The following is a 16,142-nucleotide window of genomic DNA, read 5'->3' as shown; positions in this document are numbered from 1 at the left end:
GTGTAACATCCTAACCTTCATTATGAACTCTGAATGGAAATCTTGTTTGACACAAACGACAACAAAACACAGACAGACTGTTAAATTTTCATGTTTCAATGCTGAAACATTTTTTTTTATCTCTCAGTATCTAGGTTAATACAGCTGGACCAATACCTCTGTTGGTTAAAAAAACAAAATCTGTTTTGTTTTTTCTTTTAAATAAATTCAGCTTCATCCTCTGTAAAGTTTTACTTTGGAATGGCAGGAATCAACTCGCATCATGACAACATAAAAATACATTTGCTTTATTTGAGTCATCATTGTACACATGGACCAGACGATGAGGCAAGCTTTAACTCGCTGGCTTTAAATTAAAATAACTACAATAAATATGTTACAGATGTATCAACAGCACATAGAGGTGTCATTAATACCTAATATTTTATCTTATACATTCAGATCTCACTTTAATAAGTGGAAAATGAACAAGCATGAACTCATGGCTCAATAAGAGCAATACAATTCTGGAAGCGCTACTATTTCACCTTTAAAAATATTGTATTTACAAGTGTAGAGGCAGTATGTACATGTCGTTACACAAAGTCAGGTTACTCTTTTCTTTTGACTGAAACAGCTTTGTGAGCCAGGAGTCTGAATGGTTGGTAGCACTGCTGCCCTACAGCACCAGAGCCCTGGGTTCAGTTTCTTGATCTTATGAATGAGTAGTTTCCACATTCTTTGCGATGTGTGGATTGCATTCCGTTCATGCTCAACGCAGTGCCTGCATGACATAGTACAGGCTTATTTTGAAAGCCATTTATTAGCTTCTTGCTCTTACTTCTTTAAGACAAGCATTTCATTCCAAATAGATAAAATGCAAAAGAATTTGAATCCCAGTTTTTCTCTTGGACCCACCAATGTCCCTGAACAGGATCTATTTCCAAATACATTGATCTACTCACTTTATTCAAGGTTTTCTAGGCTATTCTCTCTCGCTCTCTCACACACACACATACAGACTCCATATGGACATTATAAAGGCATCACAGATAAGCAGCTACAGATTGTGTTGATTGGAAACATGCATATCTATTGCACATGATTACCACATGGCAAGTTGCCTTGCTAATTGTAGCAAATTGTACTTGTAGATCACTGCAATCAAAGTAAACACACTCTCATTTGTAAATAGTGACTGGAAAGAGTGAACATTGAAAACAATTGCTGGAAGATGTAGATGTACTACTTTCTAAGAGGCCTTTTTACAGTCTGATCTTGTCCAAAAAAATGTAATAGAGCTATATTTTCTCTGTCATGTAATGCAGTACATATGGTACATGGCAAGGTTACCATTGGCTATGTAAAGTATTTACAATGATTATCTTGTGACATCTGCTGGAACAATACAAACAAAAGAAACATATACAAAAATGTATTATCTGTACAGAAGAGACAGTTTGTTAAGTCTGTACCTGTCAAGTACCTAAAAGTAATTCTCAAAAGATAAACAACATATTTGAAACAAAAGTGAAATCAGAATGCAAAACAATATTTTCAGAGGAGTCTAAAGTTAAATACAACAAAATTTGATTCAGGGGCTCAGTGATGTCCCAGTAATGATTGATGTTTTACCATGTCCCATTATTTTAGCTGAAGTGCAGAGCTCTTTCTGTTCAGGCTTTTCTTCTCTGACTGAAACTTGCACTCTTTAACTCTTCTGTGGTCTTAAAAGATGGGATCATTTAAACCCCACAAATTTTTTATTCTGTGCGCAGCCCAGCTGAGAACACTAACCCGATGTTGACTTTTACAAGGTTTTTTGTGTGGTTTCAATAATTGACAGTCCAATGGGGCAACCCTCCCAAATCCCCACTGTCTGACTGTGACATTTGCTGCGCTCCTCCTGGGCGTCGCGCTATGACTGTGGGAAGCTTATAAGTATTTTGGGGCTTTGCAAACATATCCAACTTCTTTATTTTAGAGCTTTTTTCTTGCCAGTCAGTCTAAAATATTCAAAATATTTCTTTTCAGATGATTCTCAGCTTCTGCCTTTAGAGTCTTTTAGCAAACGGAGCAGGTCTTGGAGCCTCCACCACTCGGGTTGTTTGCAGCAGCTATGTGAAGAATAAATAAATAAAAAAAGTTACTTTTTACATGTGTAGTTGTTTACACATTAGTCAGAGCTTCTTCCTATTTAAACTTTTCAAATATGTAAAGTTGGTCTTATAAGTGCTCTTCCTTCAACTTTTTCCTTTGTAACAGAGAAGTTTGAACCTACAGCTAATCTTAACCACTTGTGCAAAATTAAGGGCTGATGTTCTTTCAACAACACAGAACCATTGTCAGGAGAGTTTTCACTTTTTATAACATTCATGCCTTATAACATGCATTATTGGCATAATCCACAGTGGCTTACAGAGATCATATAGTACATGGTTTTATGTCTAAGTCAAGCTGGATAGTGCAAAGTATCAGATGGCAACAAACGTTTGTTACAGAGCAGTGAGTTTAAAGGATCACTTTACCTTTTGCTGCCTGAGCAGCCTCTTTTGCAGCCTTCTCCTCCTCTATGGCTTTGAGTTTAGCTTCGTATTCCTCTTTTTTTGCATTCCATTCTTTCCTGTTGTTAAGGATACCATCTAACATAGGCTGGATTTGGGGGTGGAAACGAGAAAATTCCTGAGAAGACAAAATTAAGAACAAATGGCTGAAGGGGAACAAAATGAGAATTACATCAGATGGTGGGTTTTGGTCAAACCCGTTGTTTTGCTATGAAATCAACACAAACATAGCACGCATTGCTGTTTTATAGATTAAGACCTATTGTATAGATTAAGACCTATTGTAGGCAATACCTTGTAGACAAATGTGCAGACAAAGTCAATGAAACCACATTGTAGTTTTGGAAGCTCTGCTGCTTTGTTCCTGTCCATCATGGGCTGGTGGAAAAGACAGAATCAAATCATTGTTAGTGAAAACTCAATGATGGAAGCAATTTCTTTTATCTTCATTAGTTATCAGGCGATCAGTTTCTCTTGTCTATAAATATTATTATTCACCCAGATATTACCTACATTACTCCCACCATCATTTTGTAAATATGGGTAAAAATGTTTAACATAAATTAATTTCTGATTGGAGAAGCAGGATCTCAGATCAAAATAATAATTTAAAAAAATTACACCTATTTGTTTTTGGTTTTTTTATCTCATGTTTCAGGCCCAGTAAAGTAATAGTAACCATTACTATAAAATAAATGTTTTGAAGCATATATTTATTAATACTTTACTTTTTTTTTAATTGAGAAAGAGCTTTGAGGAATTAAATGGTAATTTATAATTTCGTGAATTTCTTAGTTTTAAATCTGATGTGATGCAAAGGTCTATTTCTCTGAGATGGTCTTCAAAATATTACAAACAAAAAAATAGAACATTTGAGAAAAGCATTTGAGTGTTAGCCATTATAACTCAGAAAATAGCTACAACACAATAGTTTTTGTCCATATAAACTCACATTAACAGTCAGAGCAATAATTTAAAAGCTTAAATGACAGAGACTGTGACAAAGCCAATCAAGAACCCTATTTTTTCTTGCCAGTGAGGAGTATGCAAAGGAAGTGAGAGATCCAAAGCTTCCTGCTGAACTAATCTGTTTTTTTCCATGTGAGATTATGCTATAGTATAATAAATGCATATTTCTTTACAATCTTTGTAAAACATTTTTGCAGGGTGCCGATAATTATGCAGGATTCTTGTATTTGGTGCTGAATTTATCCTTGATGCAGTGTACTACCTTTTTTGTTATAACACCCATTTATGCAATGTTGGTGGAACTGCAACTTGCAAACTCACAATAGGTTGCTGTTCCAGCACTGTCCTCTCCAAATCACCCTGCTCCCAAAACTCTGCCGCCACAGACAAGGCAACCTGAAAATTACACACTCAGTTCATTATCTGCTAGCAACCTGCTTCCCTCTTTGTTTAAACCTTTTATTGTCATTACTCTTACCTTGCTCTGCACTTCCCAGGGCTTCGTGATGGCCGACAAGTCACATGCTGTCATCATCATGGCCCTGAAATAAACATTATCCAGGTTATAAACCTAATGGACAGTAGACGCCTGAGTTGGTTTCATTTCACTCACATGACGATCTCTTTTCTGGTTGTTTCTAGAGACATGAAATCCACCCATTTCTTTTCATCTTCATATGTTTTTGAAAGGTCCACAATCTTCTGGAACATTGTTCTCTTCCTGTGATAGTAGAAGATGAATTACTTTAACTCATTTTTAACCAAGAGAAAAATGTATTGACAAGACTGGACTGAAAAGTGAGAGACACTACTCACTTGAAATAAAGAGCTAGGTCGGTGGCGATGATGGCAATGTCGGTAAGATGAATCACGTGATCTACCTGCCGCCTGTTCAGGTTCTGGTAGATATTCAGTGACTGCAGATGAAATACAAAGTGAGGTCGGTATATTCAGAGACTGTAAGACACGTAGCCTACATGTTAGGTTAAACGACATCTCTTTACCTCGTCAGAGAGAAGAAACTTTCCAAACTCTAGATGGTGTCGTTCCAGGATGGAGGAGCCGTGTAACTTGGCCAGAGGATTACCAGATCTGTTGGATTCAATTAAAAAGAAAATGCTTAAATATATCATATACATAATACATGACAACTGAACCCTTGTCTGACTCAAGTGAAAAGCCAAGTCTTAAGAAGTCTAACTCAAAAGTATTTTTAAATTGCCTTTCACTCAGGCTTGCCACCGCAATAATAACTTAAATTGGTGAGTTGTTGCAAAACTTAAACCATAATTAATAAACTGGCTCAGTAAGAATTTATGATTCAGTTTGCTTACAAGCACAAGAAATTTACAGTAGTTTGCTGTAGTTCACAATAGGTTACAACTTTTTAATACAAAGTATTCAATTTAAATGTGGAAAGAGATATCCTGTGAGACTGTAGTCACTTACTTGACCTGGTACAAGTTGTTTGTTCCTCTGTGATCAATATCATGCAGGAATCCTGCCGTTATCATGGCCATGACTTCTAGGTCTGTGTAGTATCGTTTCAGATGCCCTGTCTGAGGACAAAAAGAAATAAATATGCAGTGCAAAATAGAAATATTTATGTTTTGAAGAATAAGCTACAACTAAACTAGTTAAAATGAAAATTGGTTCATTTTCTTTTAGTGTTTTATAAATGGGCACTGCACTGAAAAAATATTCAAACTGATACCGTTAACAATGTGAACATGGTCTGTCCCACGTTGAAGCCATGACGCCAGTTGTGGTAGGTGATTTTTCTGTAGCCTTTACTGACTGAGTACATGAAACGAACCAGCACCTTAGAGGAAATTAAAGAGTTAAGATCTCAAACTTTTTGCGCACACTCTCAACAATAACTGTTGTTTACATGTGCAACTATATTACTTCTTGAGGAATCTGGAACTTCTTCACTACACCGACTTCGTAGTACATCTGGATCCCACATTTCACCAGCTCCAGTTCTGTGCAGTTAAAATCTGAGAAGCGAAACTCGTAGATCTCAAATTTCTTGATAAGACGTGGCAGGTCTTTTTTCTAAAAGGATGACACCAGAAAATGAAAGCTGAGTGAGAATAAAAACCATGTTTGCCTGAAATATTTTCTATGCCTGTAGTCTCACACTCTGATTTTATTTATTTATTTTTTTCCTAAATAAAAGAAACCTTTATAGTTGGAAACCCAAAATACACAAGTTCAGACATTACCAGAATGTCAAGAAGATCCTCTTCTTCACAGTCCCAGGGTTCACAGTCATAGACCTCTCTTGTGTTCTGGAAAAATTGCATTTATATAATTAAACCAGTCAAAACTCAAGGAATAAAATATGAAAAATCCTAACATTTAAAAGGCAAATAAAAATTACTGACACTTTTCTATCAAGATACTAGACATTTTATGGTGCTTTTTGAAGAATGGAGAATTAATGCATCCATTTAGTCTAATTTAATGTGTGTCTCCATTATAGAACCTTGATTCATTATCCTACTTCAGTTATTAACCCTGAACCTTTAACACTTTGTGGGCTGTTTGTAGTCTGTCTTTTGACTCACTTTTGCCAACGATGAATGAACTTGTATAAATAAAATGCTGACACTTTGTACAATAAACTGCAGACGACAAAAAATTCACAATAGCTTTATGTCACTTAATTTATTTAAAGTCTCTCCAAATTAGTTTTCATGTATTTTGCAGCCAATCCCTTCTTACCAGTTACTCTGAAATTAATCTTCAAGAAACAATGCTCAAAAAATTCCTCAGGAGCATAATGCTAAAAATCCACTTTCCAATTTGTGACTTAGAAAAGTGCTAAAGCATCTCAACCTAAGCAGATTAAAATCCAAAAATGTTTAAATAGAAATAACAAAAATATTATGTGAGGAAAATAATTTAGCTCTCTCAACAAAGCATCATCCAGGTTAATATGAAAAGTACTGTCTTTATACCAGGGCAGTTTTCTGGGGTAGATTTCTATTTATGTAATCTAATGGATTCCTGAAGTAAAAATGCGCCTTTGAAAATAAGAATGTTGTGGGTGTTTTTTAAGTAAAAGTATCACTGACCAGGATATTCTGAATTTCATCATTTCGACATTTGACGTGGTAGAGCACCATATCTTGAGCGATGTCCTTTCGGTTCTCGAGTTTGTTCATTTTGTCATACGTGTCCGTGTTCAGAGCTGACCATCCCAAGAACTGAGTCAAAGCCTGGGAATCAGAAAAATTAACATGAAAAACTTTCAAAGAATATTATTAAAGAATTTTTTATGGATCTTTGTAATTAGACGAAATTGTACAAACTCATTTACAATTGTACAAACCAACAAGGACAGATTAGCTATACCTCCATGAGATTTTCATCATGATCATCAAATGGCTTCCCATCTTTCCTGTTGTAAAACGTTGCCACACCGACTATTTCTTCTTTCTTGTTGACAATTGGTAGCGAGAGAACATTTTTTATGGTCCAGCCACTGTCATCCAGTGGCTCTGTCTGCGATGACAAGAAAACACAATCAAGTCTGTAATTGTCTGTATGTATAACTAGATTTCATATTTATTTCAGTCAGCAATTTCCAAACATTTCCAAAACACTTGTCAATGAGTAGAAATTAAGTGCATTAGCAAACAAAGTACTTAGGTACCAAAATGTAGCTAGATGCCTTAGTTTCAGACAGATACAATCACATTTGTTTTTAACAAAACAAGGAAAAGAGAACAACATGATCGGTGAGATAATACTTAAAATAAATATTAATTTGGTACAGATCATGTCCAACAAAGTACTGATGATCATGCCACATATATGTATTCTTTAAAGATAGGAACAATAGTTTAAAATAAATATTTTTATAATTATTTTTTTAGTTAATATATCTTATTTTCCTATTCATTCAAATGCAGTTATTTTTTAAATAACTAAAAAAAATACAGTTTGGAAGGACGTTTTGTATGGTTTCTAATTTCTTAGCATAGAACAAAGTTCAATATTGTTGTTAATTTATCATTATACATTCAAACAGGTGTAGTTCCTACAGTTTTCTTTTTGTAATCTATAAACCAGGTGAGTTGTTTTTTCCTGTATGACCAAATACTTTCCACCATAAATAATGTATGAGATTATCATGGTAATAGCATGACAGCATGTTTTTTTTCTAATTATTAATTTCCTTTCCAATGTACTTGGAAGCTGTTACAAATCTTTACCAGAGAAATATAATGTACATTATTATCATAAGGAAATGAATGTATTTTTATATTACAGTTAAATTTGAGTCAATCAATGTTTTATTAAATGTGTTTTTTCTCTAATACTAAAACTCTTCTACTGTTACAGCAAACCAGCTAGAGCTTTTTAAGTCACCAACAGCAACCACTGATTCAACAGCATGTTGATTTTTTATTCAACACTATTATCCAAGCTGCATTTACTGCCATTAAGGTCGACCATCCATCCAGCCATTGTCATCCAATAAACTGTAAATCATCAAGTTTTTACAAAAATAAGCGCTTGGTGAAGCACCTGGAGGCATGTAAAGTTTCTCACCTGGAAATGAAACATCTCATCAGCGGCCGCATTCATGATGTTGCAAATCTGAAGGGCAGAAAGGAGCAGACTAATTAATTTGGCTTCAGATAATTCAGCAGCTCGCTGCAGTTGTTGAAAAGAAAACTCACAAAGCCGCTCTCTGCAACATAAGTGGGAAGGCCGCTGCTCAAGGCCCAGTGGTCTGCAGGTGGATTTCTTTGTGACAAATTGAAAAAAAAAGATAAGTCAGAAGATGTGACCACAAATTATTTCCAATCTGTTACTGATCTGTGATTATTAGTTAAACTCAAATGAGTTTGAAAACTTTTCAAATGAGTTTTCAAACTCATTTTGGAAGTTTGAAGTTTTTTTCACTGACCAGTGGTCCTGGTCAGTGAAACATAAAACAAACATAAAAAAGAGAAGGTTGTACTTGTACTTACGGTATTACTTTGATGTCTTCTTTTCCATGGAGTATGTAGTCAATAACTTTGTAGAAAATTACTTCCTACGGGGTAAATTAAATAGATTAGCAATAGAGACCAAAGCCGAACTAAAATAGAGACTTTTAATGAATAGATGAGTGATGAGAACATAGGAAAAGTTAAAGAAAACAATGCACCCTGCCATCTGGAGTTACAGGTCCACTGTAAGGTGGCTGCTCTCCCATCAACACAGGCCAAATGTCAAAGAACTCCTAAAAGAAGGAGGGTGCCAGTCAATAACTTCATGGTAAATTACACAAAATAATTTGACCAAAAAATAAAGATATACACTAAACCTTTTCCTTTGTCATGTCTAGTAACCCCACAGAATATCGGTCACAGTTGAGGTAGGCCCGGACTGTGTACAAGGCTTTGTGAAACTGTCGCTCGATGTCTGTCAGCTCTTCAAACACCTTGTTGGCAGACCACAGCAGCAGCTACAAGGAACATAAAGGACAAACACACGATTTAAATGCAGCATACATACAGACAAAGAAATGACAAACCTTTGTTTTAACTTTTGCCCGCACCTGTCCTTTGCGTGTCTCACAGTTGTGGAGGTAACTTAGGTGAAAAATCTTAAGGTTCAGAGAGGCAATTTTCAGGTACTTCAGAAAGAGCTGCGGACAGGAACAGGAACATGATTTATATGTCATATTTCTTTAAAATGATTCCACATTTTGTCACAATACAACCACAAAAGGTGATGTAACATAAGACGTTTATATGATGAAACACAAAGTTGCATGTAATTCCGAAGGCCAAGGAGATTTGGTTGTATGTAGAGGAGCTAGTGCGTATTTCCAGTTACAGATGGGCAAAATGTCACCTATAATTTATTGGCCCATCATAGAGATAAGCATGACCAACAACAATTCACAAATACAATCACACCTAAAATGTAGAAACTGTGGGAGGAACCCAGACTACCCAACCTACACATGGATGGGGAAGACATGCACTGAGTACAGAATGCAACTAAAATTTAAAGTGTGGCATGCTTTTTTTCCATTTCCACTTGAGTCAATATTTTTGTAGAGCTCCCAAATATCAACAAGTTTTTTGGGGCTCTAACAAATATTTTCCAGTAAACAGCTCAGTCAGATTAATGTGTCTTGGTATGTTTGTTGTTTTACCATCCAAGGCTTAGGCTGTCATTTTGTAACTAAACCCTGATTGAAACGGTTCAACATCTTTACTCCTGGTTGTACCAAATTTTATTCAGAATTAAGGAGATTCAATACATTTCAGATTTATAAATGTACACTAAATTTTAAAACTCTCCCTCTTAACATTTACGTATTACTTTTCTTGGTTAAATCACATAACATAAAATACATTGAAGTTTGTAACTGTGATAAAACATTTGAATGTCCTTTGGTTGTTTTCTAATATTGGTAATTCTTTTCTCACCTGCCCATCTTACAAAAATATGGAATAGGAAAGTGCTCAAAATTAAATAAATAGATGAAAAATAAAATAAACATCTACATACATAATTAACAGATACATATATAATGCAACAATAGAATTATAAAATATATTAAATTCCAATCTCAGTACACTTTTCAGTCTCTTAAAAATATGTTCATTAAAATGAAACTTTATTACAAAAATAGCTTTTGCATGTGACTGACAAAAATCTTGAAATTAAGCTTGAAATAAAAGGGTATAGTAGACTGTTTGGCTTTATTTGTTTCAATCCTGCATCATGAACCTGCACTAGGTTACTTTACTTCACTAATGCTCCTAAGAATTAAATTTTATCCAAACTGTTATGATACTCAGTCATCAGCTGTTGCCACCAGTAACTTGTGGACTCACATCTTCATCCTGGCCAGTGAAATGTGGTCCTGTGGTCTTGTTCAGGGCCATGATCACGGCCACCAGGTCTTTGCCATTGAGGATGGGCGCTGCCAGCACGTTCCTGGTCTCATATTCTGTGAGTTCATCAACGAATGAACTGAAATACTGGCTCTGAAAAGGTAGAACATATTCACAAGCACTTGTGAAAGTCTCATTTTTTTATGCTACATTAAGAGTTTAGGAGGAAAAATCTTATCCTCTTAAAAGTGGTTCATCTGATTTAAGTACTTTGGATCTTAGTACTTTGGATATTTAACTAGAAAATGTCTCAAAATATTAAATAGATCTCAGTAAATAGGCCAATGCTATTATTGCTGTCCAACAAACTTGGTTAGAAAACAAGCAATCAATTAATTTATTTTAATACATAGGTTGCATGGAAATAACACCAAGTAGTTTTGATCTGTTTTACATTCCTGCTGACAGCCAACTAAATGTCAGCAGCGTCTAATCCATGGCTACAGCAGAGGATGATGCGATCTGAGAATAAATGGATTATGTCTGACAATGAGATTTACAACCACACTTTGTTCAGGTCTACAGCAGGGAGACTGCACATGTAAATACAAATTAATTCAATTTCTATATGTCATTTGTTTCTATTTAATTCAAATGCTACATTTAAAATTGTTTGATATCAAATAAATTAGCTTTTAATTCACAAGACTTCAAATATCTGTATTATTTACTTTTAGATTATCTTTAAATATTAGTTTAAGGTTTTAAATTGGGGGTTATATTGGATAGAATAGCCAAATACTGAAGCACAAGACTCTTGATCAGAGCTGCTTCGAGGTTGGATGGAGCTTAGTTTAATATAATTAACATCATCACTAACGCTTATTTGCTCCAGCTTTGTGAAATGATAATTTAAGACAATATGTTTAGGTTAGTCATCTATCAGTTAAATTGTCAAGAGAGTAGCACAGTTCACATATTATTTGAACATCTGACATTTTTCGACGTTCTTACCTTCCTTATTTATTTACTCTGCAGAAGATGTTATGAGTGAATTTAAAAGAAGACTTGTTTTGGAAGTGCTTGACAACAAATATGAAGTTTTGAGACTGAAATACTTTGTGGTAATTCAATAAATTTGAGGGGCGTCCAGCTGGCTACGTTTGCTTCTGTCTCAGGCTGTGTGCATCATCATTGAAAGCTTAATAGTAATTCTCTCTGGTTCATCTTTTTGCTCTGACTCACAAACTGATGTCCAACCTCCCTGCCCCCACTTTACCTCTTTGACATCTTTCACGTTGACATTCTTCTTGGTGAGGGCCACGTTGCCAACTATTCCCAAGTCCAGAGGGTAGACGATCTCAGAGTCTGGTGAAACCACACAGTCCTCCAAGACTGAATTGGTTGAGACGTTGAAGAGCCTCGTCGCCAGCTCTCCGATGCCGTTCCGCTGCCGGTACATGAACAGGCTGCAGCGGTCGGCGTGAATGAGAGCTCCAAGCCGCTTCAGGATCTTGAAGACCACCTTTTCCATGTTGATGTTCTCTTGCATGTCTTTGATCAAATCAAACATTATTCGGCTTTCCTCAACCTTTGAAAATTAGAGAAATATAATCTTGTTTTTTTTTTAAATTCACAAAGATTATTTTGCTTCTATCCTGAGAAATCATCAAATATATAACTTACTCGACAAAGTTCCTCCAGCTTTCCAAAGTCAATCTCTTTTTCTGGGAATCCTGATATCTTCGATATGGAAGAAGGGCTCATTGTTTTGCAAAAGTATTTCGTAGCAAACTCAGGGTTGTCATGAAGAAACTTCTCCACGTCTTCTTTTTGCACACCCATTGTTCCTCCTTCCTCTTCTTCTGCCAGCTATTCCTTGTCCTCTTCCTTTTGTTCTCAATAAAGCTCCAGTGCTGCTCGAATGGAGGAACCGCTTCTCCAACAAGAAACCACAAATAAGCAAAACAACTTACACACCAAATACCATTTTATCGACTCAAGAAAAGAAGCAAATCTTACCCAGGTGATGTACAGGTTGGGGGAAATTGGCGTGAACACATTCAAATGCACCAAAAAAAAGTTAATAATCCCCCTGTGTAGTTGGATGAGTGGACTGCAGGAGGGAGAGCCCTAAGGAGAAGGCAGAGGGCTGAATCCCAGCAATCCCTCTGTCATCAGCATATAGTGCTGAAGGTTAGCAGGGATCTACCTATGCTAAACTCATCAGCTGATCATGTAGTAACAGATATGTGGGCCAAAGTACCCAGCCTTCACTCTGGATCAGTACATTCAGACCAGAATGACTCTACTCCTGATAACTGTGGTCTTAGTAAGAGTGTAAATATGGACTGTAACATGTTTTTATTCAGGCGAGCAGCAGGATTTGATAAGCTTATTTTCTGAAACACCCTTTTAATTCTTCTAATGAAATCAAAATTGAATATTGTTGAAGCAATTCTATTAGTTGCAATGGAAAAAAATGAAATCACACACTTGCACCATAGAAATCGCATTCATTTTAAGCAAGCGTCTTTTATATTGATATCCCACATGTTAATGTATTGAACCTGTACAAGCTGTTTAACTCTTTTAAACAAGGCCTCCTTTGCATGATCCTCTGTTTTCTTCAGACACTGATGATCTCACCAGCCAAACTCTTTTTCTGCAAACAATCTTTATTGCAGATTGACATGAAAAAAAAGGGATGTAATGCACCTCTAAAGGAAAACTAATCCTTTCATTCAGAGCTAGGAGGACCCGTCTATTATAAGGCTGCATAAAGACCTTAAGCAAAAGGTCAACTAGATAATCTGCTGCCACTATAATACATAACGACAAGTATGTATGCATGCATGTGTGTGAATGTAAGTTTGTTGCCCTGCTAGTTCTCAAACTGTGAGTGAATGTGATTTTGTGCTATAACAAGATACTTTCTTGTTTGACCTATGATTAAATTTAGATGCATATAGTTATACATAACACTCTAATGTATGGTATGTGGAACATCATTTTCATTGTTTCAAGGTTTTGGAAAACAGGCTACAAAAAACTTGAAAGGAAAGTAGAATGTGTTTAAAAAGCATTTCATGGCCATTGTAAAGTAAGGTGGAGGACGTTTAATGCTGTGGGCCAATTTCTCTACTAAAAAATAATCTCATGAACTGTTACCAAGATATTTCAAGTTCAATTCCAAGTGCCACTAATGGTAAACTGAAAATGAGTCATTAGTGGATCTTTTTGCTAGGTAATGATTCAAGAAATTTCTACAAGAGCTTGTAGAGATGGTTAATCAGACAGATAGAATCAATCTTCTCCCTTCCCCATCTCAGCTTTTGGACCTAAATCTTTTAAAGAACCCATGAAGTGAGCTGCAGAGGAGAAAGGACATTTGGCACAACAAGAGCCTAATGTTAAGAGCAGGTTTGTAATAATTGTGGAATTGTTGACTTTGTTACAGTAATGTGGGATTTCTTCCCCTACTGAATAAATATAGAGAAATTAACATAAATGTAAATTCCACCACAAAATGTAAACATGTAACAATATTGTGCTTGGAGCGTAATTCTGCTTGAATCAGAATGATTGGCTATTGAGATGAATTTTTAAGCAGTAAGCGAAACAAATAAAGCCACATAATTATTTATTTAACTTGTATAAGGATGGGTCCATTTGAAACACTTATCCATTCATTAGCTTATACTAGTGTGAAAAACCCAGAACCTTCTTACTGCGAGGCAACAGTGTTACCCCCTGCACCACTGTGCAGCCCGCAGTGGCGCAGTTGAAAAACTTCTGTTAAGCAAATGATGTCTATTTAATTTCTTGACTTAAAAAGAAAGGTCTTGAAATTAACAGGTGTTAATACAGTGTTCTATAGTTGTTGTGCTTTCTTAAGCTTTATGTGGAATGTATTTTATTTTTGTGGAAAGCTAGGCATAATTTACATATTAGAAGCAAATAATCCCAAAAAATAAATAAAAAATTGTCCACTGCACTGGTTGCACTGCTGACAAGCCCCAGTAGATGGAAGCAAACACAATTATAAGTTCTTCAACTTGACCACACTTCGAGCTTCAAATAACTGGGAAAATTCGGGCAAAATGAGTGTAATATTTCAACTTGAGAGTTAAAGTGAATCCTCCAAATATTCATAATAAAGTTCTTGCAACATTTCTCTTGTCAGCTGTCTTCTAATAAGAATGATCCCTGGATGCTTCCCTATCAAAGTTATCCCAGCAAAGTGGGTAGAACCAGGGAAAATCCAAAACCCGAAGCTGAAGGGATGATATATTTCATCTTTGGGGATATATTGTACTATTTGGGAGCTTTTTTCCTGGAGCTTTTTCTCCTGAGATCCAATCTTAATCATTCAGAATACAATAACTACTTCAGCAGCAAGGAAAAAACCCTGCTTCTTCTCCATGTGTCCTCAGTCCTCTTAATGATGAACTACAATTTTCCAAATTACATCTTCAATGTCTCCTTCAGTGAACCTCCACAATCATATTAGCAGCTAAACAAATATGCCGTATCCTCCATGAATGATGATCAGCTTGTCACACTGACACCTATAAGATAAAACACATTTTTAAACAGCCACATATCAAATACAGCCTCAATGCATCACTAGATTTAGACCAGTTTGCCCATCAGCTCTGCAGCAGGATGCAGCATCCACCAGCTTGGCCAAGACAGTTTTTGATCTTTTATTCTAAACTTTCTAGGGATGCAATCAGAATTTGTCCTCTTTGGAAAAGAAATAAAACTGAGCAATGGGTTTCCACACTGCTGTGTGTTCAATCCATTGGTTAGTGGTGCAACCAAAAGTCCCATTTTGGTTCTTATTAACAATTTCAAAACAGAAATTGAAATTTCTGCAACATATTTAACAGATTTTGCATTGAGCCCTTGAAGTTTCCATTCAACTGTTATATCAGTGTTTTGTCAACTATCTATTTTGAGCAGCAAAAGTAGGATTACGTGCCTGATATAGTCAATGGAATAAAATAGATCAGTAGTCTTGGCTGACTTCCCTGTTATCTTCCTCTCTGAGGAGAGCCTTTACTGTGAGAGTCAGTCTACAGGACTGACCTTTTCTGTCTGCACACATAATAGTGAGACAGCAGACAGCTATATAATAAGTTATTATGCAATTAGCAATTACACAATATACTGGACTGATAGTGATTAGGGATAAACCAGGGAATGAGAGCCAGTGATTGTTTAAAGAGATAAACAAATGTCTACTTTCTCCCTCTATGTGGATTGAATTAACAAAGTTTCATACTTTCAATACTTAGTGATTGAGAAATTACAGTATGTAATTGATAAAGCGAGTTTGGTTAATAACAGCATCCACAGTTAAGTAACTTTTATTCATCTAATTATCTAACTGTATTACTTGGGCTTGTTTACAGACTAAACTCTGCCATCTGTCCAAAGTGCCAAATATACTTGTGTTTATTTCTAGACTTACCCTGACCTTTCGTGACTTCTTCACCCAAAGTGTCTCAGAATACCTCTCATTAAGTGCAATAAGTTGTTCTCCTTCATCAGGATCAGATAGTGGCTGATGTTTAAGAGCGATTGCCATCACTATTTTTAAAACAGTTAAGTTTGCACAATCACATGTTTATTTTTAGATGTGATCTATTGTTTAGTTTTTGTTTTATTGTTTTTAGATATACTTTTATTAAACTCTTTGCAGCTTTTCTAGAACCATTCAAATATTATTTTCTTCAATTTATTTATCACTTAATATGAAATCTCT

The 16,142-nt window shown here is 35.6% G+C and overlaps 1 protein-coding gene across 1 annotated transcript; it reads right to left on the bottom strand.

The window, feature by feature from the left end:
* Positions 1-271: 271 nt before the first annotated feature.
* Positions 272-14,187, bottom strand: pde6b (phosphodiesterase 6B, cGMP-specific, rod, beta). Its single transcript, XM_032569732.1, has 24 exons — positions 12,392-14,187; positions 12,056-12,305; positions 11,649-11,960; positions 10,370-10,522; positions 9,076-9,165; positions 8,842-8,982; positions 8,683-8,757; positions 8,504-8,568; positions 8,210-8,276; positions 8,079-8,126; positions 6,876-7,025; positions 6,596-6,739; positions 5,741-5,806; positions 5,421-5,570; positions 5,227-5,334; positions 4,962-5,071; positions 4,517-4,604; positions 4,329-4,429; positions 4,126-4,233; positions 3,991-4,054; positions 3,834-3,908; positions 2,838-2,921; positions 2,508-2,661; positions 272-2,096 (listed from the first exon to the last, which is right to left on the bottom strand). The coding sequence occupies exons 2-24, from the start codon at positions 12,212-12,214 to the stop codon at positions 2,044-2,046; spliced, it is 2,565 nt and encodes an 854-aa protein (XP_032425623.1). The 5' UTR covers positions 12,215-12,305; positions 12,392-14,187; the 3' UTR covers positions 272-2,043.
* Positions 14,188-16,142: the final 1,955 nt, after the last annotated feature.

This window comes from Xiphophorus hellerii, chromosome 8, assembly GCF_003331165.1.
Source record: "Xiphophorus hellerii strain 12219 chromosome 8, Xiphophorus_hellerii-4.1, whole genome shotgun sequence".
NCBI classification, from domain to species: domain Eukaryota; kingdom Metazoa; phylum Chordata; class Actinopteri; order Cyprinodontiformes; family Poeciliidae; genus Xiphophorus; species Xiphophorus hellerii.
This window is presented reverse-complemented; position numbering and strand designations above follow the sequence as displayed.

Coding starts and splice junctions, on each gene's coding strand:
- pde6b (XM_032569732.1), bottom strand. CDS start 12,214: ATGGGTGTGCAAAAAGAAGACGTGGAGAAGTTTCTTCATGACAACCCT. Junction 11,961..12,055: donor AGCTGGAGGAACTTTGTCGA/GTAAGTTATATA, acceptor TAATTTTCAAAG/GTTGAGGAAAGCCGAATAAT. Junction 4,055..4,125: donor ACCAGAAAAGAGATCGTCAT/GTGAGTGAAATG, acceptor TGTTTATTTCAG/GGCCATGATGATGACAGCAT.